General features: G+C 34.7%; 1 protein-coding gene across 34 annotated transcripts in view; it reads right to left on the bottom strand.

The window, feature by feature from the left end:
• NRCAM (neuronal cell adhesion molecule) overlaps positions 1 to 27317 on the bottom strand; it is a 154977-nt gene that overhangs the window by 14566 nt on the left and 113094 nt on the right. For 10 of the 34 annotated variants that reach the window (XM_061361130.1, XM_061361131.1, XM_061361129.1 and 7 more), the window contains 14 exons: positions 26616 to 26645; positions 25133 to 25234; positions 21392 to 21589; positions 21208 to 21278; positions 20076 to 20301; positions 19653 to 19768; positions 17386 to 17590; positions 17071 to 17193; positions 15874 to 16050; positions 14698 to 14733; positions 6864 to 6929; positions 6223 to 6348; positions 5027 to 5179; positions 610 to 741 (listed from right to left, as the gene is read on the bottom strand). In XM_061361130.1, coding sequence (XP_061217114.1) covers positions 610 to 741; positions 5027 to 5179; positions 6223 to 6348; positions 6864 to 6929; positions 14698 to 14733; positions 15874 to 16050; positions 17071 to 17193; positions 17386 to 17590; positions 19653 to 19768; positions 20076 to 20301; positions 21208 to 21278; positions 21392 to 21589; positions 25133 to 25234; positions 26616 to 26645 — 1761 coding nt within the window. Of the gene's footprint in view, positions 1 to 609; positions 742 to 5026; positions 5180 to 6222; positions 6349 to 6863; positions 6930 to 14697; positions 14734 to 15864; positions 16051 to 17070; positions 17194 to 17385; positions 17591 to 19652; positions 19769 to 20075; positions 20302 to 21207; positions 21279 to 21391; positions 21590 to 25132; positions 25235 to 26615; positions 26646 to 27317 lie in introns of all 34 variants that reach the window. The other 24 variants (XM_061361149.1, XM_061361164.1, XM_061361165.1 and 21 more) reach the window with 10 other exon arrangements.

The following is a 27317-nucleotide window of genomic DNA, read 5'->3' as shown; positions in this document are numbered from 1 at the left end:
CACCAAAAAAAAAAAAGAAAAACCCCAAACCCAAACAAACCTGAGAAACTTTTACAAAGAAGAAACTTTTAGAAGAAAAAACAGCCTAACTGAAGGATGGTAACTTCAAACTTGGCTGCAAAAATACAGAGGCTGAAGACAACACAGATTCTAATGAGGGTAATGTACTTAAGACAAAATAGCATATGAAGGGATTTGTTCTATGAAATGCATTCCCAGTACTTTAAAGTAACAGCATGACTATGATATGGCATATGTTTCCACACTTTCTGACCAAGTAAATTCTAACTCAGCTTATTTTATTGAGTCAAACCCATCCTCATTAGACTTCAGAAAGCAGAATGTGCAGTATTGGTTGGTGGGAGGACCAAGTATCTCAAAAAAAGCTCAAACCTCTCTAGAGAGGTTCTTTTCTTACACTTAAATGGATTGAGATTTTTTACCAACAGGCAGATTGCTCCTGACAAGCCTACCACATGATAAGACTGATTTATCGTATATACAGAGTGTAAATGTAAACCAGCAGCAAATGTAATTTCTCCAGTAAACATGAGATGTCTTAATGGATTACAAGTAGACAAGTTTTACTCTCATTGTTATATATCTTACCTGGATATTTGCCACCCTTATTCCTCCTTATGAAGCAAACAATCAATAATATCAAGATCAGAAGAGCAACAGCACACATAAGACCAATGAACCATCCTTGAGTAGCAATGTCTACCTGCCGACTTGCCATTGCTAAAGAATAAAAGCAGAAAAATGAGATGTTTTGCTGCATTTAAATGCTATACTAATTCAGATAAATAATGGCGAGTATATATTGTCCATTAAGGAATAACATTCACCAGGAAACTTAGGATTAAGAAAAATAGTGACACTGTCTTTTGTTAACATTTTCATTATTCAAAATGTTTTCAAGTACATAGTGCATAGAATTCACTCTTGAGTATGTAAGAGTTCTGCCAACATTTAAGCTTTGCAACTACTTCGCAAAATCTGTGCACATACTATATTGCTTTCCACAAACAAAACTATTCTCAACCATTTTACATTAACTACTGAAATGAAATTGCAAATTATAATTCAAACAAACATGCCGATTGCATTCTCAAAATGAATAAAAAGCCAATACTCATTAGCTAATGCACTCCCATTAGTCTGAAATGGGGAAACAGATGGGTCATTCAAGGTTCTAACATTCAATTTCAACTGAAAATCATCAACGAAGCATCCTTTAAAGCCTTATTAAGCATCATGTTTTCTTCCCCTCCTCAAACCCGTACCTCATCCTACAATTTACCATGATTGCCATGATTCAGAATTAGTGAGGACAAAGCAATTGGGAAGCCTTTCCTTGGCACTGTTTTTCTCCAAATGCTAACTCTAACAGCAAGATAATGTAAATGATAAGCAAACTACACAGGAAACAGTACAGTCACTAATAAGAAAACTATCTGTGCAGCCTGGGGGCTGGATCCCTCCCTGCTGGTTTCCAACACAATACTGAGATTTTCCATGTGAAGCTTGTGTTCTATTCCCCTGTTTGGAAACAGACAGCAGGCAACTGGTGATAGGATTTGATGTTGGGACAAAGTGGGATGAGTGAAAGGAGTTAGGGATGCATGCTACAGACAGAAGCCGTCAAGTGGAGGAATACCGGCATCCATCCAAACCTATCATGTTCTTTTTTCACCTTCTCCTTCAGCCGCAAAACCCAAGAATTTGAAACCCTGTGAAGAGTTGCTCAATAGATCTCTATTTGGAAAATTCCACATGAATAAGGAAAATGATATGCAAAACACTTCCTATGTGTAACTCATATGGCATTTTGGTTTAGCATTTGTTTCTGATTGGTTTTGTTTTTTTTAATGGCTTCACTAGATAAAAGTATCAGATTCTTCACAGCCCATACATTACACAGGATTTTAGTAAGAACCAATAGTACTTCAAATCTCAGTTTAATAGACACTTTGCACTAAGATCAGATTATATTTAAGACCTTCAGTCATTCTGTTTGCTCGGATGCTGTGAGTACATGAGCTCTCATGGCACAATATATGTCATCTATATCTACTAGGGAAAGTCCTTAGACTTGCTTCCACTGAAGAGGAAGACCCAACACATGAATATACACAGAAATGTGGAAGTCCCAGAGCCCCATAATGATTTCCATCTCTCCTTAGAGAAGATCTGATTTTAAGGGAAGCTTCATAAAAACACATCACGGAGAACCTACTTTCGATGGAGCACTGACTGTTTTCTAGCTCCAATTCCAAGTGATACAGCCTAAATTCTTCTTCTTACAAAACATATTGGATGACAACTGGGAATAGTCCTGTGTTGGTGTACAGGTATAGTTTCTGCCCTGGAATAACACCTGAGCATTGCGTGGCAGACAGCTAGCTGACAAGAGACTGCACCGGGCTGGCAAGCACACTAACAATAAAATATAACACTGCAATTACAGACCAGAATTCAAGCCCATGTCTCAATGTTATTTACTAGTTAAGACTAGGCTGAGACAACTAGCTTGCAAACATCAGCTCTCAAAGGTCCCAGATTCCTGAGTGTTTTTCATAGTCTCTATGAAAACCCCAAGTACCTCTGATGTCTGGAGACAGTATTACTCTCCATTCCGCAGGGAAGACCAATGTGTGTTTCATGATAGAAGTACTAGACTAAAATTAACTCTTTATTTTTGCTGCCTCTTTTTGGTCTTACTGGGCAAAGTAATAAAAGTAATCAAAGACTTGATTTTCATGTAAACAGATCAATGAATTAATGTGCCTGGTTACTGTGGACTTACAATTAGGAGTTTTCCCAACCTCTGTTTCAGAATATCCTTTCTGGTATTTTTGAAACTGACTCTTTCTTATAAGCACAATAATTTAAACTATTTTGCATTAAAATGTCTACACATTATATAAATATGTATAAATACATCTTTTATACATTTCCACTTCATATACCATATATAAATATATGAATATATATAAGTGGCAGTCTTAAAAAACAAGATCACAAAGGCAATCTTCCTCTAAAACTGGTTTCCTTAAAATTGGTTTTAGTTTTGCTCATATGCATTCAAAATAAGGCATTAAAGGTTGTATAATACATACTGTGACAAAATGCAACAGTGCATTTCACATTCAAATGTAGTAAGAAATGCGATCAAGCAAAATAATTCATGCATAAAAATATGCAAGATAGATGGGAAAGAGTAAAGATGAAAACTTACTTATGTAGCTTCCTGTATTCTTTAACTTATTGTATATCCAGTAGAAAAGGGTTTCTAGATCTCAGTGTAATTTTTAAAATGGAACATTTCCTGCTTGTGCTAAGCAAATTCTCTGCTTCAGGAAGAAAAACATTTACTCTTGCTGAACTGCTAATGCGGGATCAATGCAATACACTGTTCTGGTATGCTCAAAAAGATAAACCTGCACGCTATGAACATTCTCTCTAGGAATATTTATGGAGCAAAAGCCTTTGATATAAAATATTGCAGCTTCATTCCTAATTAAGAACATATTTCATATTCCCATATTTTCTTCTTTGTCCATTTAAGATTTTGCAGTGTTTAAAAGCTTTGATAGGGGCTGAAGATAGTGTGACACAACATTCTTCTGTAAGAAATATGCTATGTATATAGTTTAGCGCCGGACACTGAACCTTACCATTACCAAGAAGCAGAAAAGAGTGTCTTTAAATTCTTTCTTCCTTAACTACTCAACAACATGAGCCAAGGTGACTGGTTATGAACAGGTTTCCTAATTGACTGGCTCCTAATTGACTATAACTTTTGTGCAGAAAGATGCTTTTGGGAAGGTTTCCATTCAGCTTGTTTTGAATTACTATAGTCTTGATCCTTGCTTTACTGCTACTTTAGACTTTGGATGTGTATTTGCACAAAATTTTACAGATCTGCTTTTATACAACTAGATGCTCTCTGGCATAGCCTCTGTGTTTAGCCCATACTCATTTGCTTGGCACTGTTATCCAGCACCATGTTTTCAAAACCTTCCTGTTTTGAAAGGAAACTGTGAAAGGAAACTGTGAAAGGAAATGGAACAAAACAAAGCAAAAATGTATGATTTTAGAAAGTGATTGCTTTCAAACTGGCATACTCAATATTTACTTTGTTGTCTGGTGTTTATTACATAATTTTCAAGTATATTTTCATACTGAAACTACTTTCTTAAATCATAACAATCTGGAGTTGGTGAGGCTATTGTGAAATAACTATGCACTGACCAAAATGCTTGGACTGAGCAGAAGAGGCTAGCAAATACACAACAAATAACAGATGACTAAGAACATGCTGTGATGAAAACAACATATTCAGCATAACATCAAAAAACATCCAACAAAGCCCTTTCTCTGAGTTAAAAGAACACGCATTACTGATTTGTTTATGAGGAAGTAGGACTGAATATGTACATAAGGAACTTAAATAGCCTTACTGATTCATAGGATATGGTTGTAACATCAAAATCCATATAAACCCAGTATATGACAGGAAAAGACATTTACAGGTTGAAATCTCTTAACACCGGTAGAAACAGATTACATGAGACATCAGATTGAATCTGCGCTTCTGGTTATGGAAACATTTTAGCTCAGAGTTTCTGGATTAAAACTAATCATATACAGAACTTTATGTTTAAATACTTGGCTCTATTAAAGTTATTTAAATACAGCCATCTAATTATATTAATTAGAAATAAATGAAATATGTCATCTTCAGTGCACAGCACACAGGTTTGAGTGTAAGCAGTGAGTATTTTGCCTCTAATCTAAACATTAGAAAAGTAGAGTATATTGGAAGGAGGAAACATTCATAATCTACATAATAAATGCCCTGGCATTATTTAGGAGTTCATGAAATAATTCAACATTGCTCTATAAAAGGAACATGCAGAGATAAAGCTACAGCATCTCTTAGCTAGAAGCAGTTCAATGTTTCAGCACTTTGTCTACCACGATTCTGACTACGATACAGAATTGGTATGGCATGCCTCACCTGGACCTGTCTCAAAAACATCCTCTGAACTCCTAAAACCAGACAGGCCCTCAGCACCAACCCGGACTTTATATGTTGTTCCTGGTGTTAAACCCTTTAACACAAAGAAGCTTCGAGAACCATTTACAATTTCTTTTTTCCAATCTTCTTTGCCTACAAAAATTTTAGGAAAACAACACAGTGGAATTTTAATTTTTGTCTGTATTATTGGAAGATTCTAGACAGAACACTATCAACAGTTACTTGACTAAACTATGGACTGGATGAAAAAAATCAACCCTTTTTTCAGAAAAATAATAAAATCATATAAAATGATGACTTCAAATAATATATTGCATGCAATATATTAAAGACATTGTACATGAGTTATGAAGCTATTTTAAACATTTGTTCCATTGTACTAGAAAAATAGTATTTTCACTTAATATTTTTTAAAGGCTACTGAACTTGCAATTATAAAATACATTAAAATAGATTTTAATAATTTAAATTACACTTCTGTAGTTTCAGTCAATATTTATTTTAGTTAAGAAGTTTTGCATCGTTATCTGAACATCTCTCTCGTATCTGAGACCAATATCCAGAAAAATCCATTTATATTCCAATTTTCAGATTGGTCATCTTTAGTCATAACTTTAGAAGGATAGAATGTTTGAATAGACATATCTTGTTTTTATTAGCTAACTGTGTTTTAATTACTAGTGGTATTATCAAAGATTAAAATCTGGGTTTATGCCAATAAAAGCATGTAATTTGGTTGACGTTTGATTTTAAGGTTTAACTTAACAAAGAATATTGTTTTGATTTGCTCTCATTTATTTTTTCCCCTGAATTTGGCATAATTTAGCAAAATTGTTATAGCCTATTTTAATGCAACTAATCATATTTTAACACATGTAATCACTGCGTTATAAACAACTCCATGCAAACTACATTTTTAGAAGTTCACGTTCAAAAGAATTTATAAAACACAAAGGAACAAAGGCTGATATTCTTTCTAAGCACCAAATACCTGCTACACATTGATGTTTATTAAAATGAAAACTATTTGATCTTCATGATCAAATTAAAAAACAATTCTTATAGATACTTAAGAGCTACTGCTACCATTGGGTCAATTTAGGACCACATTTGCTATAACAGTCTTTAAAATATATCTGAACACTGTAGCAAAATTTAATGAAATGACTTCTTACTGCCTGCTATACCATATTCAACATAAAAGTGCGCATGATCAGGTCCCTCATACTCCCAACTTATATTGGCATAGGTCTCAGCGGCAGCTGTTGTAACATTTCTGATCCTTGGATAAAGTGGTTGCACTGAATATACAATAGAAAAACAAAGCAGAATGCAAAATTGTGACTTCATACAATAACCAAAAAATATTTTAAGAAGTTACTACTTCAATTTAGACCATATACAAATAAAGTATAGTACATTTGTCATTGTTTCCATTACTGGAAATCAGTGACTAAAGTATTTGGTAATTGAATCCTAGGCAGTTACTACACTATGAAATAAAAAGTAACATCTACATAATCTACTGAGCATGCCCTGTATCACAAAAACTGCCAAACATTTAAAAACACCGAACTGACAAAATTCTGGAAAACAGTATTTCTATCCATCTAGATGTGAAATGCAATGGAAAGTGAGAATATTGTCGAGGTAACAGGAAATGGTAAGAGAGAAGGGAGGTACAACAAGGTGAGAAGGGTGGTACACACCTCCCTTTACACCACCCATCACTGATGGACTGCAAATGCCTCAACTGCAAGCCCTTATAGGATTTTGTCCCTATTGCATTGATAATGATAAAAAAGGAAGACAATACCCTTATAGAATGTTGGACGGACAGTGTGCATGACTGGGGAGGTTGCAAAAAGGGTTTCTGAATATCCTTCATCAGAGATAGTAGGAAAGAAAAAAAATAAACAGTAAAACCACTTTACATCAAAAAGTAACATTTAAATAATACAGTAAAACCTTACCTGTTAAATGAATAACACATGCACACTCTAAGCTCATGCAGGAATCAATTACTTTTGCTTGGTAAAATATAAAATAGCTAAGTGATACACGTATTTGAAAACAAGCTGAAGTGTGTGTGTACTGACACCTTTACTTTCACAGAACACTTCTGAATCAGCTTCATTAACATTGTGGATTCACAGCACCTTTAGACATTGGAACATTAAATGCCAGATATTGGAAAGCCAGTATCAAAATACTCTGGTGTGAAGGACACAAATCACTGGAATGCAAGATGCTCATTTTAAGGTACTGTGTCTTACTGCTGACATTCTCATTAGAAAGCAGTCCTTTTCACAGATACACATAATGCCCACGCGTATTGACTAAGAATTGAACATAAAAAGTGTTCCTCTCTTCATCATCCTGTAATTAGCTACTTTGCTTATACCTTATTTCTTTCTTTTCCAATTATACTTGTTACAAATGCATATATAGTTCAGTATTTTTGTTCTCCTAATATTAATGAAGAATATACCCCTCAAAAGATAAAATGAGTTTTTAATGAAAACGCCTCACTTGGTTTGCCACTGACTTTTCTATCTTGCTAAAAATATCTTTTCTGCTAGAAACAGCATGAAAAATACTTCCCAAAGGACTATGAAACATCAGAGGTAAAAGCCTATCCTCAGTAAAGACAAATGGTAGGATTCCAATGGCTTCACCTACACCAGAAAATAAAATGGGCAAAAACTTGTTCTCAAGGCAAGAGGTGCTGTACAGATCTTATCTATGTACTTGAATTATTTTCTCCTCAAAACAGGATGGCTTTGTCCATATGGCTGACTGTAAAGTGTTCCAAAATAGATTCAGAGAGAAAATTGCCAACTTTGGCACAGTAACACAAATAAATAAATCTATGTAGAAGACCCTAGCTCAGGCTAAATAATATGAGTACCATGTCCAGAAAACTGCAGTTTCTGAGTGTTTTTTAAATATCTAAGTTATTCAAGTCACATAAATCCTCCTGAAAATATGTCATGATAACAAAACATATTTCACAATATCAGACTTCTTATCCCCATAGTTTCATCAAATTTTTCTTCTTAACTCTATTCCAGTAGTACTTATTCAACTCTTCAACCTGTATTAAGCTAATTATTCCAACATTTGACGTCTCAATATGTAAATCGAGCTTGTATATTTTATATGTAATTTCTTTCAAAACCAAAAAATAATAAGGAATATATTATTTAAAACCTAAAGAATATATTTATTCCTTGGCTAAAGCCACCTGAAAAAAAAAAAATCAAACAGAAAGCACAGGATTTTTAAAAAGCCATCTAGGTTACTAAGTCAACAACAAAGCCCCCTAAGAAATGCCAGTGCCAGAGATGCCTATGGGAAGTCTAACATGTAACCATATACACTATGGTAATGCAAGGGGATTAGATTCTGCTTCTCTGTGCCACTTGAAGGTAGTAAGAGGAAAGAATAGCAGGCTCCAAACTTAGAAGCTGCAGAGTCTGACATTGCAGACAGCATATATAACTTCCTTTCTCATTTGTACACAGGAACAAGTGTTAACAAACAGCATCAAAGCACTTGTTCTGTGCCAAGAAAACAACTGGTCCATATTCTAAATGACTTTGTTTTGTTCCATTAAATTGTGTTTTCTCAGACTTGTCTTTCCCTGGATTCTGCTTTTCCACAAATGAATTCATTAGCACACAACTATATGACTGATATTTGTCACCAATGTTAGGCAGAAGAAACTATTAGCAGTAAACCATTTCAAACTCTTGCAAACAGATGCCACAGAAGTACACCTAACTTCTCCCTCATCATGTCTGAACACTTGGGGATGAAGGTAACTCTCTCATCTTGTGTGGAAGACTCCAGCTGACAGACAGCTTCTGTAACACTAACCAAATTTAATAATCACATTCCTGTAAAACCTCTATCTTATCTTGTGTTTTGGTTTGTGACTGATTCATGCTTACATTTATCAGATGCAATCTTATCTGATTCTTACCAACAGCTGTTTGTATAGATTTATCCATTTGTAGTATTTGGTCAGATATAAGTTTTGTGTTTTTTTTCCTGTTGAATCCAGTGCACCAAGAAATTTGTTCAGTAGAACATTGAATCTCAGAATCATTATTTTTGTAATTCCCCCTCTTTTGCATTACTGCTTGATCTAATTTCCTAGCAAGCCTGGAAAATTTTAGTTAAGTCTGTTAAATGTGCCATACCTGCAACATGAATATAAACACAAGAAGACAAAAGATGGATCCTGAGCTGATGAAAGCACAAAGTGGTTACAACATTTAAAGCTTGTCTCCAATCTACCCAGACTCTTGATTTCTCTGTCAGCACACCTCTAATTGTAATTAACCTCTTAGTTCTTCAACATGTTTCCCAGCACTGTTCACAAATGCAGTCTGTAATTGTTAGTTGGCAGAACCTCTCAGTGTGTGCAAGTGCCAGTTGGTAAAGAGGGTGGTCGAAAGCTTTGTCTCAGGCAGCAGGAGTTTTCAGTAGTGGAGCACTGTGCTCTCTTGATCTGTAACCACGCTCAACACAATGCAGCAGGTCTGGCAAAAGCCTCGCTCTAAAACTGATGGGAATGGATTGTTAATAAGCTACATTTTTTATACAGACTCCTATTCAGCTGCCTCCAGTAAATTAAGCTCTTCTATTCACACTACGATACAATGCAAAATTTAGCTGGCACCTCTGAGAACAGTTTCATTCCTGCAGCAAGTTACAGCATAAGCGTATTTGGCAGTTGTTGAGAAAGTGGCCTACGCTCAAGGTAAAATTTTCCTTTCAATTCAAACTATTTACTGTGCCTTTTTAGTACAGTTTTTTTGTAGAGATCTATTTAATCTTCCATTCTTTCAGGAACAGAGATCATTCAAATAACACAGTTACACTTGGGCTGCAGATTCAACAGAATTTAGGAAGACATGATATGAAATGTGAATAGCTTTTAACAACAAAACAGGTACTCTCTCTCAAGATTTAGTTCAGAAGAACAATAAATTAAATAATACCCAAAGTTACTAAACCTTAGGAATTTTCATGGGATTACATGATTTCCAGGCAAAAATAGCAGGTAAGTGACAAGCACACATTTGAAGATTGTTGTCAAATGGAAAAAAAAAAAAACAAACAAAACCACAAAGCAATATATCATAGACAATTACTCAAAATGCATATATGAAGAGAAAAATAAATTCAAAGGAGATAAAAAAAACCCCACACAAGAAAAGATGAAGGAAACCGGTAAGAGATTCTGTCAGAGCCTGTAACACACAGAGAAGGGTTTGCTTTTGTTTGCTTTTTAATGTACAATTTCTAAGTATGAAATTCAAGCCTTAGTATAATAGTAGGAGTGAATTCCATTTCTGGCAGTGAGAGATGGGCATTAGTAACTTCTAAGATAACTTAGGCCATTGCAAGAGCATTCCTGTAGTGGAATAAATACAGAAGAAATGCACGAAATCATTTCACCGATAAGCATTTAGGATGGCATGGATTTTGTATGACATCTACAAAGCAAAAGGTATTTGCAGAAATATTTGCCTTGCAATAACCATAATTTTCTCTAGTCTGGTATGCAAAGCATCATCATTGTTCCAGTAAATTTAAAAGGCGACAGAACAGTGGCTCTGCTTAGCAGGTTGTACTGAACAATCATGTAGATTTATTATGAAGAAGTCCACAGAGAGAGTGGCTGAAGGAAGAGTACAAAAATACTATGAACAACTTGAAAAGAAAAAAGCAGCTTGAACTTGTTAGTGAAAAATATGGAGACATTATGTGAAGTGATGCAAAGAGGGAGGAAAAACAGATGGCGGGCAGGGCAAATGATTTAAGGAACAGTACTTTGTATGGAACAAAGAAAACTGAGATTACCCTGTCTTCTACAAAGAGATCAGAGTTATGAACTCAGTTGAGAATGATTTCTAGCCTACAGTGAAGAGCCACATAATGGAGATTCAGGCAGAAGAAAATACTTTCAAACCCAGAGGCTAGACTACTTGTTTTTCTCCCTTGCAAAACAAGTTACTTCTATCAATAATACTTGTGATGTGAAGTTCACATGAATGTGGCAGACCAGACTGAGTACTGCATTGACGGGAAGCATCAGCTTCAATTAAAGATAACTGTCATCTCACAACCTTGTTTTAATTGCAGTTCATTGTCTGTGTATACGCAGACTACAAGACCTTGCTTTCAAATAAAAATGTTGACTAAATCAAAAAGAAGAAGCAAGAAAGCTTGTGAAATGAGACTCACACATCATGCCATGACTCCCTACACTTTATCTTACAACAAACACAGTAATGAGCCCACATGACTATTTATTTTAATCAGCAACTCTCATTTCTACTACTGGTCAAATTTGTATTCTCTTCCTTCCTCTATAGACCAGTTATTTAAAAATCTAATAGAAAAGGATGGAAAAGGCTTGACTCCAGTGATGACCTCAGTCACATTCCAGCTGCTAATGTAATTATTTTGTACGTAATCAGGTTATTATTTCCCATTTTTTCTCACACCTCTGTTATCTCATGCTAGATGTCGATACATATACCAACGCACACTGCTTATCTAGTACTGGGTATAATACATCATGTTTCAAATATGCAGCTTTCAGACACATTCAGAATACAGGTTGCTAAGAAGAAAAACATGTTTTTTCTGTGAAGTGCCATAATTTGGTAACATTTAAATCACTTATTAACACCACAGTATTAGAAAGGAAAAATGATAGTGCAAGTCAAATAGGAATATCAACTATAGCAGGACATCTTGGCCACCTGGTAAAATAATGTGTCTCATGATTTACTCATGGGCTTGTGAGAGAATGACATGGAACTCCTCTGTTAGGTTTCTCTTAAAGAAGAAAAAACCCTTCATTCTTGTGATTTGCCAAGATCCATTGTACTTGTGCTGTCTGATACAATGGCACTGTTTGTCTAAAGAACTTTTTTATTAGGATGGTGCCCATATTACAGGGGGACACTAACTATCTCCTTATACTGCCCTCCTCCTTTCTATTCAAGCTACAGGCAAAAAAAATTATTCCTTTATCTAAATTCCCTACCTTTGACCTCATATTTCATGTCTTCAACTAAAATTTTTATTTAATCTCATGGAAAAAAAATGCACAAAACTTGCTTCTCTACTTACTGGTCTAGAATATACTAGATATCTTTACTAGTGCCATAGTAACATCGGTACAGTCATTACAATCAAACTCAGTTGGTATTAAAATACCAGGTGCAGCAGTAAGCAGACTGTGGTTACTCTCATTATTTTTAAAAGTAATAACAGACTATGAAGGGTCCACGCTTGTCTCAAAAGATGGCAAAGGACAAATGGTGCCAAGAGACAGGGAATGTATTTCAGAACTACAATAAAAATATTGGGACACTCTAAGAACCTTAGGCTCACTGAAGCAATACTTCCCTCTGCATTTTGATGTAAAATTTTAGTCTGAGAGGTGAAATATGTCCCAAGTGGACAGCTTGCCCTGGTTTGAATGATTTCAATTCCTCCAGGACCTTGTGTTTAGTGTTTCTGACTGGCCAAGTTGCAGGTCTTCAGGGGCACCTAGTCAGGAGAAAACTCCTAATACTGATATTCCAGTACAATTTCAGCTGGATGAATCTGGGACCTATTGTCTTCTCAACTTCCAAGATGAATGCGCTCGAATGGAAAGAGAAAGGATAAATAAAATTTTCTGGTAAGTTCTGCCCTTCAAAACAAACAAACAAAAAAAGGTAAGTTTTTGGTCACAAAAGGTTGGGATTATCCAAATTTCACTATCTCCTTGGTTTGGCTTTGGGTCCATATTAGTAGGAATTGTATCTACATACAGGCCCTCCTGCACTTAACGGAGGAATAAAAATTCACTGCTTGGTATGGCTCCTTGAGTGGGCTGAGTATTTCTATCTTCCAGATCCACCCACTCATGAGACAAAATCACTTAGTACTTGGTAATATGATAATCCTATCCTTTCTTATGGTCCCTGATCAGTAACAAAACAGTTAATGTGCTAATGTAAGTAACCAGTGTGAACATTCATCTCAGACCTGCAGCAACTCAGATGTCCTAACAGATGCCATGCTTTTAGTTCCATCGTGTTTGCAGTTCCAAAGTTTTCTTTGCAATAGTAAGAGCTAGATGTTACAGGAATATGTGAAAACTTTGAAATCATAAACAGCATGGAACCAAATGAAGACATCTGCTTAGTTTTCAGAGGATCTGAGATGACAGCTCTGAAATATGAGCTACTCCAGCTGATCTTACAAATAAGATGCTTTCTGCTAGCCACAGACTGTGATACAGCTATAATTAGACCTCTGTTTCACACAGAGAATCCATTTTTCCTTTCATGAGTTTTTATAGCCAGCTATAAATAATTAGAACTTAATTTATATTTCTGCTGTTAATGTCCAAGACTACAAGCCAGACTGAAGCGTTCAAATCTGTGCTGACTTCTCAGCTACAACTAGAATGAAAAAGAGTAAGGAGCTGTCATTAAAATAAATCCACAACTCCATACACTAACCAGAAATGCATCACATATTAGAATACGCTTATATGTACAAATATATATATTATATATGCACAACTGCACACATACATATGTATATTATAGTCTGAATCATATGAGACCAAGAAAATTAAGTTCTTTTTTATGGCTATTATTATTCTAAATACCTGAGCATCAAGTGGAAATAAAATATATGTAAAACACTTTATCCTGCCTCCTCCAAGTTGGTAAAAAATACTGGGTATTTCATGCACAGATTTTGATTTGGGATGGTTATGGTCTGAGAATCTGAACCACAGATGTTCACTGGTGTCAATGACACTTCTGTGATAAAATGACATACATATAGAGACACCTTTCTGACTTATAGCTACCTAACAGTCCTCAGGACAACCTTTGCTTTTGACAGCGAAGGTATCAAAATCCAGAAGAACTGCATCATAAAAACCTAAGTGTTACTGAATTCAAGAATAAGGTTGACAATAGGTCACACCCCCTGAAATATCTTCAAGTACTCATCCACAAGATCCGTGAACCTAAGACAGCAGGAAGCCATTTGCCTCTGTATTCAATCTGATACTCAAACTGAGACGTATACAGAGGGTATTGTCAGTCATCTGTCTCTTCTGCACAGTTGACTTGTAAATAAAATAAATGTGATCCAATGGGTGGCATTAATCAGCAGTGAGAACAGGAGTGCACTTACTCTTTTAAAACAACAAAAGAAATTGCACATGGCACAGGCAGTAAAAAAATCTCCTTTGCAGAAGAGCTGTTTTTTCTACTCCAGCTAATCAGTGCAAGTGCACCTGGATCCTGAATATTTGTGACACTGACATACATCTGTTAAATATTCAGAAATAATTAGGCTTTGCTGAAGCAAAGCTAATGAATTCCTGTGGAACTATATGGCAAAATAGTAAGATGAAAGGTATTAATAAACATTCTGAATCAAAAAAATCACCAAAACCCCAACAAAACCCAGAAATGTTTTCTTCCAGTACTAATTAACACTTTGTACAGCAATGTGTAGTCCAAGATTTTCTATCCTTACCACTGCAATTCCCCCATTTGCAACACTGCAAAATCCACACATTAACAAATCATGCAGTTTCATTTTACCTTTGCCTGCACCTACAGCAGGATGGAGAATACCAGCTTTAATGGAGGAAAACAAGAACAGGAACACTATATAATTAGATACAACACCAACGGGAACATACATATATAATTTCATTATAAAACAGAAAAGCATGCAGACTAGATAAAATGTATTAATTCAAATAAATTAGAAACGACCCACTTAGGCTGAACACTGACAGACTATTACAAGACAAAAAATAATATACATGCATTTACAAAATTTCATGGCTCATGCTTGTTAAGGTTCACAATTTAAAATAAATGTAATTTATATGCAACCTTAATACAGTATTAGAGAAACTGCATTGCATACCAACTCATCTATGGAAATGCCAATAAACTATAATTTTACTAAGCATAAAAATTTGTGAAAAGCTGGTAACAAAATAGACTCCTAATAATAAGATGTGCAAAATCATAAAATACTTTCCCCCCAAATTTTCCCTTTGCTTAACATCTTTAGCAAAATAACTGCCAAAACCAGAGATCTAGAATGACAATAAATGTAAAAATCAATACCAGGACTGAAGAATAGACCTAAAAGTTTTAAAAATATTATAGAAGGTCACCAGCTACTTGGGGCCATAGATGACAAATTTATTTATGGAAGGGTTTTTTAAGTTTAAAGCTTTTTTACCATTTTTGCCAGCTCTGTAAGAAAAAAAAAGTTGGGACCTCATAGAATTCGTTGCGTACTTAAAAAGAGAAATTATTCCCACTAGCTATGAAGCTGTATCATTTCATTGACAGGTGGAATCAATGATCTAAAGATCTTTTCCAAACTAAAAGATTCTATGATTCAGTATTGTTCTTTGTGACCAGAGCAGATCAATGAAGCAGAATACATAAACAGGGGAAAATCACTTTGGATGTAAACTTACATGCATCTTTGAAGCCCAGAAAAGCTAAAGACCTAGAACTTGCAAATTTATATTAAAAGGAGGGGCTTTACACCTTTTTTGGGACTTCTACTACTGTGGAAAACCTTGACACACCTTTTCTTAAAAACTATTTAAGATCTTTTATTACTTGAGAAAGCTCTAGAAAAAAAATAGGGGCTATTTCCTTAATGGAAGGAAGTAATAGAAATAGTTTGAATAAAATTTGCAGTGGCTTTTAAATTCTATGGGTTTCCTCTATACATACCCATCTTACCTTCATCCATAATTGTTACTGCTTCCTCAGTTATCTGATTTCCTGATCCAACAGAAGTTTGTGCATTAAAGTAAAACTTGTACCGTGTGCTGTAATTTAAATTTTTTAATATCAAGCTGCTCTCGTTGGCAGGAATTCTTATCTCTACCAGGGGACCCAATTCATGTGTGTTGTTGACTGTTGTTACAAGGAAAAAAAAAAAAAAAGGGTTAGTTAGGAAAATTGACTACATTGTGATTGTGCTAAAACAGGATTTTTTGTTGATATTGTTTGTATTTACTTGCTTTGTTTGTTTGCTGCATTGTCCATTTCAGGTTATACGAATGATAATCTACAGTTTCAAAAGAAAGTCACCTTTATGTAAAAAAGGATTTACTCAAGGAGCCAACATTCACCAGGGAGATAGGAAACACCTGTAAGTTTCAAAAGCACAACTTCCATTCTGGTAAATATCTGAATTCAAAGCAACTGAGTCTACATCAGATCATCTGAACTTACACACATTTGAAACACTGATCATTAAAAAATTCTGAAACTCTACACTACCTGCCTCATAATAAATCCAGTATGCTCAGGAATAAAAAAATACTCAAGTGTCTTGTATAAAATGCAGTGGAAGTTGGTAAGTGGAAAAAAAGAAACTTCCTCAACCCGTTCCATGCACACAAACCTCTTAAATGTCCAGCGTCACTGCTGGTATATTTCTGGGCAAATAAGCAGTGGCATGGGGATCCTAAGGAAATTATTTATACCTCTGATATGAGTAAATAGCACATCTATGAATTTTCATTTTAAGAGTAAAATACCATGAAAACTGCAGAAGCAGACAACAATGTAATTGTAATGTATATTGATCTACTTCTAACAATACTTTCTCTGCAGTTCAAATACGGGATTTGTAAGTGTGGTGTCTTGCTTCTAACTTGGCAGTCAATTATATTTAGGACTTTCATTTTTATTTGAAGCATGATTTGAAAAAATAAAAGTAATGGAAAAGAGCTAACTTTATACTTAAGCAAGTGAAGTTTTCTATTCGTCTATATTGTCAACATACATTAATCTTTTCCAAACTTGACATCTATGTTGCAATCATAACTTTTGTACATATAATACATTAACTTTTTTTTTTTAATAAACTGATTGCTATTTGGTACACTTATTGTCTAAGTTAAACTTATACATTTATAATCAACTTACTTGGCTGAAACTTCAGTATATATGATGTCAAAACACCATTTGGATGGGTTGGTGAACCCCACTCCAGTGTCAGAGAGTCCAGTGTTGGGTTAGTAATCTTCAAAAAGGAGGGTGAGCTGGGAACTTTTAAGAAGAATATACAGTAAATACAGAGTAGATTAACTTAAAACAGCCGATGAATTATTAATTCTTAAAATATTATTGTATTGAGCCAGATTATTATTTTATGATGTCCAAAACGAAAAATCAGCAATTATGCCCTTATTTTTCTATTTCTGAATATTAAGTTTATTTGCCAGATTTCTCATTTCATACCTCCTTCAGGGGTCCTAAATACTTTGTCTGGACTTGCTGGTCCTTCTCCTTTACCATTAGCAACTCTAACATTCAGCTTGTAAGTACTATATGGCTCCAGCCCTGGCAACATTCCAAAAGTCTTGTTTCCTCTGAAAGTTAAGATCTTTTTTTCTATATGTCGCCTACTCCTTCTGGATAGACTCTGCACTTTCCAGTAGTAAACCTAAAGATGGAAGAAAATCTACAGTGAGTATTTAAAGTGTCCTGATTTTACAAACTTTAAGGTTTTTCATGATTATCCATCAATTATAGGTAGGATTAATTGCAATTTTAATAAACTCAGGTGAGACACAGCATACAGCTTTCCTGCTCCAGAAATAGGCTTTGTCCAAAACCAGTCATGTCTACACAACTATTACCTGCCAGTTCTGCTAATGCTCAACGCCAGTTTCACACAAGTTATGGTTTGGAACTGCATTACTATGTGATGGTTCTCATGTTAGCAAGTCCATCTGAGAGGTAGGACTCATTCAAATCATCCATTCTTTGAGCAAGACATCGACACAGCTTCCAAAGCAGACTTGCACTTTGCCACCTTGTTATGTCACACACCTGACCGTGCTATTCCTTATGATGTGAAAGCCAAGTAGACATTCTTAAATGGGAGAGAAACCAGAATATTTGTCTGGGCTGGAAAAACACACAAGTCCTGAAAGGCCTCTGAGGTTACATTCATGGAAAGATTTCCACCTAAGGACAGGAAGACTATTCCCCCATTTATATGACAATTAGATCATGCCACAAAGTTGCTTCTGGTGGCCATTTTGCTGATTGAGTTTCTAAGACACTACGGATGAGCCTCAGAGGTAATTAACTTGACTGGACTCTCTTTATTACGCAGTCTCTCTAACACGATATCTGGGAAGATATTAAAGTTGCTCCTACAAAGACTTGTATTACTTCCAGGATTGTCACCTTCAAACACATCATTGTTCATTTTTCACAGAATAACTTTTATGCATGTACGATCACACACTAAAACTGATAAAGCAATGCAATGATTCCTTTTAGGCCAACTGCAAAACACCTCTTTAATTGAGGAAGCTGGAATTTCACATATGAATTCAAGAAAGAGAACTGTTAAGACTTACAAAGCTGAACTAGATAGCTTATAAAGCAATGTTACACTAACACCAGATTCCAGTTGCTAACAACATACCATATTACTTTAATCACTATTAAATGCTACCATGTTTTACATGGCTTGAGTTAATGTTTTTCAACACCACCAGCTGTTGTCCTGTAGCTCTCATCCTACCAATTAGTGTATAAAGCCATTTACAAGGTAACAGAAGCTTGATGTAGGTACCATTACTATTGAAACTCATAAGGTATAGTTCATGATGTTTTAAGTACTATTAGCCAGTAACATGTGTCAAAGCATGTTATTATAGATGGGCCATCACTTTTCACTAGGCAGGCTGAAATTGAAAGTGAGCTTTAATAAGATGGGTTTGATAAGCAGTGATTTATCTCAAGAAAGAGACTGCATCACATTTTTCATGTACTGTATTGAATAACCACTAAATTCATAAGAATAGCAGGGGGAAAATGGCAGCAGCAACAATGAAAAGAATGATTTTTAAAAGTTCTTCTCTAGGTTTGAAATGCCTTATAACACAGTATATCTCACTGAGATAATTTCATTAAATAGGAAAGCCTGAATTTGTTAGTAGGATTTTTCTGATGTGTTTAAAAAGAGCTAGTCATGTCCTTTGTAAGCTACACCAAATTCCAAGCATACTCTGCATCCATGAAAATGTTTTCAGTGTGTATAAAGCTTTATAAGAATACCTACCCGCCAGGTCTTAAGGATTGTCATGTTTTTAACCTATTTTAGCTTGATTTATCTGTATCTGCAAAAATTACTTAAGAAACTTTTGCTGCATCTGCAACTTCTTCAATGGTATACCACTGTCATATTTATCCTAGCCATAACAGCAAAACTACTCAGTGGTGAGGTCTGTGGTCAGTCCTGTGGTCTTGAGCTTGTTTTATTTATGGTTCAAGGACAATGTCAGAGGAGGCTACTACTACAAAGTTGGAACATTGTTGAAATTTAAATGAATTGTATCAATGTTGCTCTTTTCAGCAAAACTGTTGAGCTCACTGAAGAGCAAGAGCCCTCTTACATATCAGTAATTTCAATCCGGATACAACCACATATATAGGAAGAGTGCTCTATTGTAATAAGTAAGAAACTGAATGCTTTTGACTCTACTTACTTTGTACCCTTGAAGGTGTCCTCGGACAGTTTTTAGTGGAACTGGGTCCCAATGCACCTTTGCTAACGTGCTGTTAATAACATGAACCTGCACATTGCCTGGAGCAACCATTGGCACTGTGTGGAAAGGAGGCAACAAGTACCTAGTTAGAATGAGAAACCACACAAATACACTTTTTCAGAATGAGTCTTTGCATTGCACTCAAGGAGTAAGTTAAAATGTTCCTATGTTAAAAAAGCTGACCTCAGGATTACTACTAGAGAGTATGATGAAGCTTTATTATCTCCAAATTACTTCATTTTAAGAAAAAACAAAACCAACTACTATTCCCCTTTTTCAGCATCTTAGTATTTTAAATACCCATTCAGGTTACACATTCAGTTCCTTTTAATCGGTACAACTGATTCAAATTACAAAACTTACAGTCTTCCCCGGAATGTCCAATCACCTCTGATGGCTCTGGTGCATATCCCAGGTCATTTAAAGCTTGTACTTTTATTTCATAAGGAACAAAAGTTGGTGTACCAGACACGATATACTTAGATACGTTTGCAACTATAACAGATGTCCATTCATCATCAACATCTTTCTGTCGCCAACTGACTTTGTACTGAAGCCCTGGTCCATTAGATTGAAAACCTGTTAAAGACTGAAATGAAAAGAAATATTTTTGAAAATATTTGGAAGCATCTGAAAAATCCAAAGCCACAAAGGAAATGTTCTGATTCTTCTTTAGAATTCTACTGAAAATTTACCACAGTCTTCTGTGATGGAGAAACACTGCTGAAACTTCCAAGCTATCCAGTTTAGCTCTTACAGGACACCAGTTTAGTTGCTTTTGATCCATTTGTAAAAATCACATTGAATTGTGATCCTGGCTAATTCTCATGCAACCAAAGATTGGGATTGCTGTATACATACCTTGTTTTCAAGCATTTCTTAAAAAGTGGAAGAAGGAAAAAAGAGACGTACACGATCACTCTGTAAACTGTTGCCTAGACAATGTTTCCTTGCCTGGGATGGGAAACTGGTTTTACATGGCTCCCCTTGAGAGGTAAGGGCATTATAGAGAAAACCTTACCACGGTGGTAAGGGCGTTATAGGGGAAAACTTTTCTACAGAAATTTTAAGTGGAACAATGCACAATAGCTTAGTTGATCACAAATGTTGACTGTAGAATCAGGATTCACATTAGAATTCATTCTAAAAATAAAACTCTACTTGAGATGAACCTCAATTTACATATTTAAGTTTTCCTAAACTGGCAGCAAAACATCCTGTATTACCAAATTAATGGCTTACCTTGAAAAATCACTCAAGGAAAATACAGCACCTTAATTTATTATTTCGTTTTTTAAATTCCATGTAGCTTATCCCTCAAAATGAAGATGGGGAAATGACTGGATTTTACTCCTTTTCAAGAATGTTTTAAGCAAGCAATGCATTGGGTATTCTCACAGTATGTTCATAGTTAGATTATTATTATTTCTCAAAAACAGAAAAACAGCTACTCACAGACCTGAAAGCAAATGAAATTTCAAAAACCCAAACTTACCTCCCATGTTATTACCAAATTATCAGGTTCTGAGCCTATCCCTTGTACATTAGAAGGATTTTCATCAGGGTCTAAAAATAAAACATTTACATGTGAACAAGAATGACTGTTGTTTGCATTCTAAGCAAATTCAATATCATTCATAGAAGAAATCAATCACTGGTAAGCGAGAAAAGTTATTTACTTGCAGATTTTGTCAGGTACTGCTCAGATGGTTCACTCGGCTGACTTCTGCCAATCTCATTGACAGCTATCACGCGGAATGAGTAGTTGACATACGGAGACAACTTCAACTGTACTGTTGTCTGAGTTCCAGGAACTTCCGTCTGGTAATGCCATACCCCTGGTTCATGCAGTCCATCTTCATATTCAATCACAAAGTCTGTAAATAGAAATTGAATCCAACTTTGTGTCAAAACTTGCAACACCTTCCTAAATCAATATAGGCATTTCTGAAAGAGCTAATCAGAAGGGAGTGATCCAATCTCTGCTTTTTAAACAATGGAAATTGAAATATAAGTACATAAACCAGAGCACAGCTCTATAATGTGCATCTCAAAACTACTACCTAGGTAATCAATATATAACATATAAATTTTAAAATATAATATATACAGTATATGACATATAATATATAATATACATAATATATACTGTATAATACACAGTATATAATGTATAATATATACTTAATAATGCATAATATATAATGCATATGTAATATAAAATATAAAGTATATATGATGTATAATATGTATAACATATAATATATATGCAATAAATAATATATAATACACAATATTATATATCATAAACATATAATGTGTAATATATATGTGGAATGTATGGTGAGTATAGAATATAGAGTAGAAACATCCTTACTTTTATTATTTGGTCTTCTCACTAATGCAGCTACCTGCCAAGTACCACATTATTACAAGAGCTCTCTCTCAGGTACTGAATTTTAATGTAACAGGAACCCTTGAACTATCACAGTAAGAAAGTTGGACAAGATTGGAATTTTGATGCAAAAGTACTATTTGGCTGACAAATATATTGGTCTTATTGTATTAGGATCACAAGTACTACCTATACAGTATTAAAACTCTCTGAGTATTCCAATTTCCCCAGTGAGACTGGCTTAGCGAAGAACTACTTAAAGTCAAGAACCAATACTTGAGGAAGGTTTCCGAGAGCACTTTTCAGTATCTTCTAATTAAGTCATAGAATATATGTTCAGAAGTTAAATTTCTTGGAGAGTTCTCTGTGTGAACATTACAATGATTACTGTTAAGATCCTACAGAGTATATAATCTCAGCAATAACTAGGTTTGTAGATGTCAAAAAAGAAAACCATACTTATTAGCAAAGACAAAAGGACATTTGCTTTTTCAGCTATGAACAAGCCGAAGAAGCTTCTGAGTAAAAATATAAATTTTGAAACACTTTAGAGGAATTGTTAGGATATAGTCAATAAATGGGAGAAGACTGTGTAGTCTGAATACATTCCACAGAAACTAAGTTTAGATACATGAGCATCAGTTTCTGTTATGTGTAACAAAAATTTTCCCCTATCTCATGCACAGGTGAGGACAAAACGCCAGAATATAACTTAGAATAAATCCTGTTTGCACTACTAAAGAAATTCCGAGAGACATCTAGAAATTGCTTGTAGAAGAATAATTACAGTACCACTTAGAAATAACACATAAGGAGCCAAGCTGTTCAAGAAGGAAAATAGGTAAGCAGTACTAATCATAGCCTTCTGGACTTGAGGCTTGCAGATTTCATTCTGACTTGAGTAGTAAGAAAGAACTGGCCCCAAATTACTCCTGAGATACAGTGGTGGTGCTTGTTCAGAGATAAAGCTCTTGGAATGTCATGTTCTCTGAACAAAAGTCTTTGTGAAAAGTTTAGACTATTACATAGGGACCTTAAAGATCACCCAATTCTAAACCCCTGCCATAGGCAGGGACACCTTCCACTTGACCAGGTTGCTCAAAACCCCATTCAACCTGGACTTGAACACTGCCAGGGATGGGGCATCCACAACTTTACTGGGCAACCTGTTCCAGTGTCTCATCACCCTTATCATGAAGAATTTCTTCCTAATGTCCAGTCTAAATTTCCCCTCTGTCAGCTTAAAGCCTCTTCTCCTCATGACACTACATGCTAAAAAAATAAAACAAAGCACCCCAAAAGTTTTCACTGTTATGTGCTTCCCTAGTAACTAACATTCTGCTTGCACCTCTAATAGAACAATATACAGGAGTGTTAAAGGAAAAAAAAAATCTATCTGAGCTTTCAGAGAGATTTAGCATGTCAGTCATATTATTTGTGTAAAGGGATCACTCGTAATGAAATGCTATCCTTGAGTGTTGATCTGCACTTTGAAGTGATAGCAGCAACAACAGCAGTAATAAGTTTACTTGTGAAGCAGATGCCTTATTTTACAATATAGATTGTATCATAATTAAAACCCAGCATTATTTAGTCAGAAGAGTTCAATTGCTAATATCAGAGTGCATGCAATATCTCACTTTTAGAAAAAATGACATGAGACAACACCACTTAGTATCATCTCTTTTTAAACAGTGTGATCTCATTCCTATAGGAAGGAGAGACTTGTGTCTTCTGGTCTGGAAAAAAATGAAAATACTAATACAGAAGTATATCAATAAGCCATATCTTTAATACAATTCAAATATTTACATGAAACTTACAAATATTTTTAAAAGTACCTTACTAGTTGATACACACTGGACAAGTATGAAAGCGTATAACTTCAGTAAAATCTGTTCGTGTTTCCTTAAAATGCAATCAAAATCTTTGATGTGTTCTTAAATTTGTGGAATTTATTTCTACAAAATTTATTTTCCAGATGCCCGATACTTAGGTTTGGTTCAGTGTTGATAACAACCAGAATCAGACCCTGGAGACCAACACTCAGTAAGTCAGCCTAACTTATTTATTCCACATACAACATGAACACCAGCCTTGGTAACTTGTGGCAGTTATTAGCTAAAAATACACTGCATAAATAATTAAACCATTACATTAAGTTGCTCACAACTAAAAGGTTGCCCCAAAAAATCTTTCTGATCCTACTATTTTTTTGGAAAACAAACAAACAGTAACATCCTTCTTCTTTCCTCCTTAATTCCCCATCCATCGTCTCTGTTCAGTATAAGGGTATTTTTCATCATGTTTTACTCGGAGGAATAATAGCATTTAAGTTCAATTATCTGTCTCAAAATTTTGTAGATGTCTATTTTCTCTGTGTTTTGGACATGCTTCATTCCTTCAACTGTCTGGACTAATACATAATAAATAATAATAACACTAATAAAACCCCAAACAAACCCAGAAAAACAAAAAAAGCAACCAACCAAAAAAAAAAACCCCAAACACCAAAAAAAACCCCACAAAAACTAAAACACCAGCAAAACTGCTTTATATTTTTGTGAAGAATAAGCTTCTGTATCTGTGATGATGGATAATTCTTAAAGATACAGGTACTGATGTTATTTCAAGTTCATGTGAATTAGAAAAGAGTTAATGCAAGATATTAGTAGGTCTCTCCTTCAGAAGCAGACAAGTAAGGAACAAGTCTATTCTATACATATTCATAAGAAGGACCCTGTCAGACAGAGGTCATATCACTATCAACTTCTGTGTTAAACTAGCACAGCTTTTGGATGAAAAGCCCAGCTCTTTAGGACAGTGACGAAATCTTTTCTGCTTGGCTGTACATTAAAGGACATTTAGTGAATTTTCATTCTGTAAATAAATGGCAACTGTAGCAAATGAATTTACCATTCTTCCATGCTGCACACAAAATTTATCTCAGAACTCACCCTTTGGAATCTGAGAACAGTTAACATAATTCTGTTAACATAATGTGATAAGATACAAACAAACATACTTGTAATAGGACTGTTATTTTCATCTCCTGGTATCCACGAGAGTTCAACGCTTCTTTCTAGCTGACCTGTCAATTCCAAGTCAAAGGGTGGATTTGGACGAGCTGTAAACAAATGAAGACAAAGTAAATAATCACACCAGAATAGACAGATATGCAGTTTCATCTTTGAAAATAACCCCTTATATTCCAATAAAAAGAATTCCACAAATACAGCAGTGCAGATCTACTCACATAAGCAGAACTTAATGACCGTTAGCATGCAATAGTTACAAAACAGAGATAAAATGGAGAACTGACGTACCTGGAAACTTCTATGCATTAACAAGAATCTATATTTGATTTTGTCTACATCTGATTGCACTGTTATACAAAAATGTAATGAGATGCAAAGAATTACGAAATGCATATTTAGTTTATCTTTAAATGATTATGGGTGGTTTTCTATTGCAACTAGAAGTATTTTAATAAAAATCTGAAAATAAGGAAGCTTTTACATCAAAGAAGCTTTGCTAGAGTCACTACAAATATTTTACATGTGAATTCAAAACAATTATAGTTCAAACAGAAACTAATTGCAAGTTAGTCATTTATTTTTTGCTGTACTTTTGATAAATCCTGAAATACTATTCAAGCTGTTAATATACATCTTTAAAGGGCATAAAGATGTAACTGTCTATCCCAAATTGCTGAAAATAATTAATTACATGATTTGTTGCCAAAAAATCAAGACTAATGAGGAGGTTTATTTAAGAATACATAAGCATTTTCACTGAATATCACGGGATTTACATAAAAGTGCTTTAAACACTCAAAAGTGTTTTCGGCATATTATATTGCATTTTAAAACCCAAATTCAGAAAACAAAAGAAAAACAAACCAAAAAAACAAATCAAAGGCTTTATACTGCAAAATTTAAGACTGTATCTGACACATTTTTGGAGATGATTTCAGCTTTAATTTAAAATTCCTTATTGGTAATTTAATCAATCATAAACCAAACTGGTCAATATGGTCCTACCCATTTTATGAGTGAAGTAAAATTAAGACAGATTATGAAAGAAAGCACAACAGACCCACAAAGCTGCCATCAAAAGTGGCAACAAAAACATAGCATAATTTGGTTGGTACAAGTTCTTTGATAGTGAATTAGATTTCAATGAACAGTTGGATTTATCTTTTAGATCTTTCATTTATTATATAACTAAGCTGCATTACAGTGTACTCTATTAAGAAAACCATTATCATGCTGTAACCAACCTTAGTTAATTTATCTGTCAATATCATTTATTCCCTAAAATACAAAGCAGCCTGCACTGCAAAATTCCAAAGTCCAGTACTCCAGTAATGAAGCAGTTGGTAAAATGGGATGAAACCACACACACACAAGAACACAGGAAAAAGGGGACAAAAAGGTGCTGCAAATGAGGCAAATGAGAAATATATCTGACAGATGACATAGAAAGAAAACTTTGTATTAGTTTACCGTAAATGATAGCTGGAGTTGGGGGAGCAGCTGAAAAGAACATTAATATAAAGTATTTAATAAGTTAGTAGCCAAAGAAACAGAATTCTGTAGGTAGTTAAAGACTACAATTATTAGAGACAAAGTTTATATCTTTAGAGTAAATGGCTGATTTTAAATAACATATTGATAATTTTTCATTTAAAAGTTATAAAAGCATCCTTGAATGTTTTACCCATTTTTAAAATGATAAATTAAAAAAATAAAGTAAGCAATCTTATAAAAACTACTAAGTAAGTTCTAGACATTTGGCGAAGGAGATATAGTAGTATGTCATTCTTGTACAGGCATAAGATCACAGCACAGTTTTAAAACATAAGCATACTTGACTCTGAATCTCAGCTTGAACTAAGGTAAGAACCATTCAGAACATTTATTTAAAACTTTCTCACAGACTGGGAGAAGGGACAAAAAATGCATTTTCCAACCATCTGCGATCATAGAAACTTAACAGAGAGAACTACTTTAAAAAGAAAATCCTTGAAAAATCATACAACCAAGCATGCTCAGCCTTTCTGAAGCATAATTTAGCTGCAAAAGAGATTCCTGACTTAAAATGTTTATGTCCAAATTCTCTGCTATATGTAATCTACTGTGTTAACTCAGATGTGATCGAAATAAAAATCTATACAGGATGAAACTAAGTATGTCCTGTAGGTACTG

Source organism: Neopsephotus bourkii, unplaced genomic scaffold (genome assembly GCF_033783945.1).
Source record: "Neopsephotus bourkii isolate Nb327-2 ecotype Australia unplaced genomic scaffold, CSIRO-AGI_Nbou_v1 NB_1053, whole genome shotgun sequence".
In the NCBI taxonomy this organism is placed as follows: domain Eukaryota; kingdom Metazoa; phylum Chordata; class Aves; order Psittaciformes; family Psittacidae; genus Neopsephotus; species Neopsephotus bourkii.
This window is presented reverse-complemented; position numbering and strand designations above follow the sequence as displayed.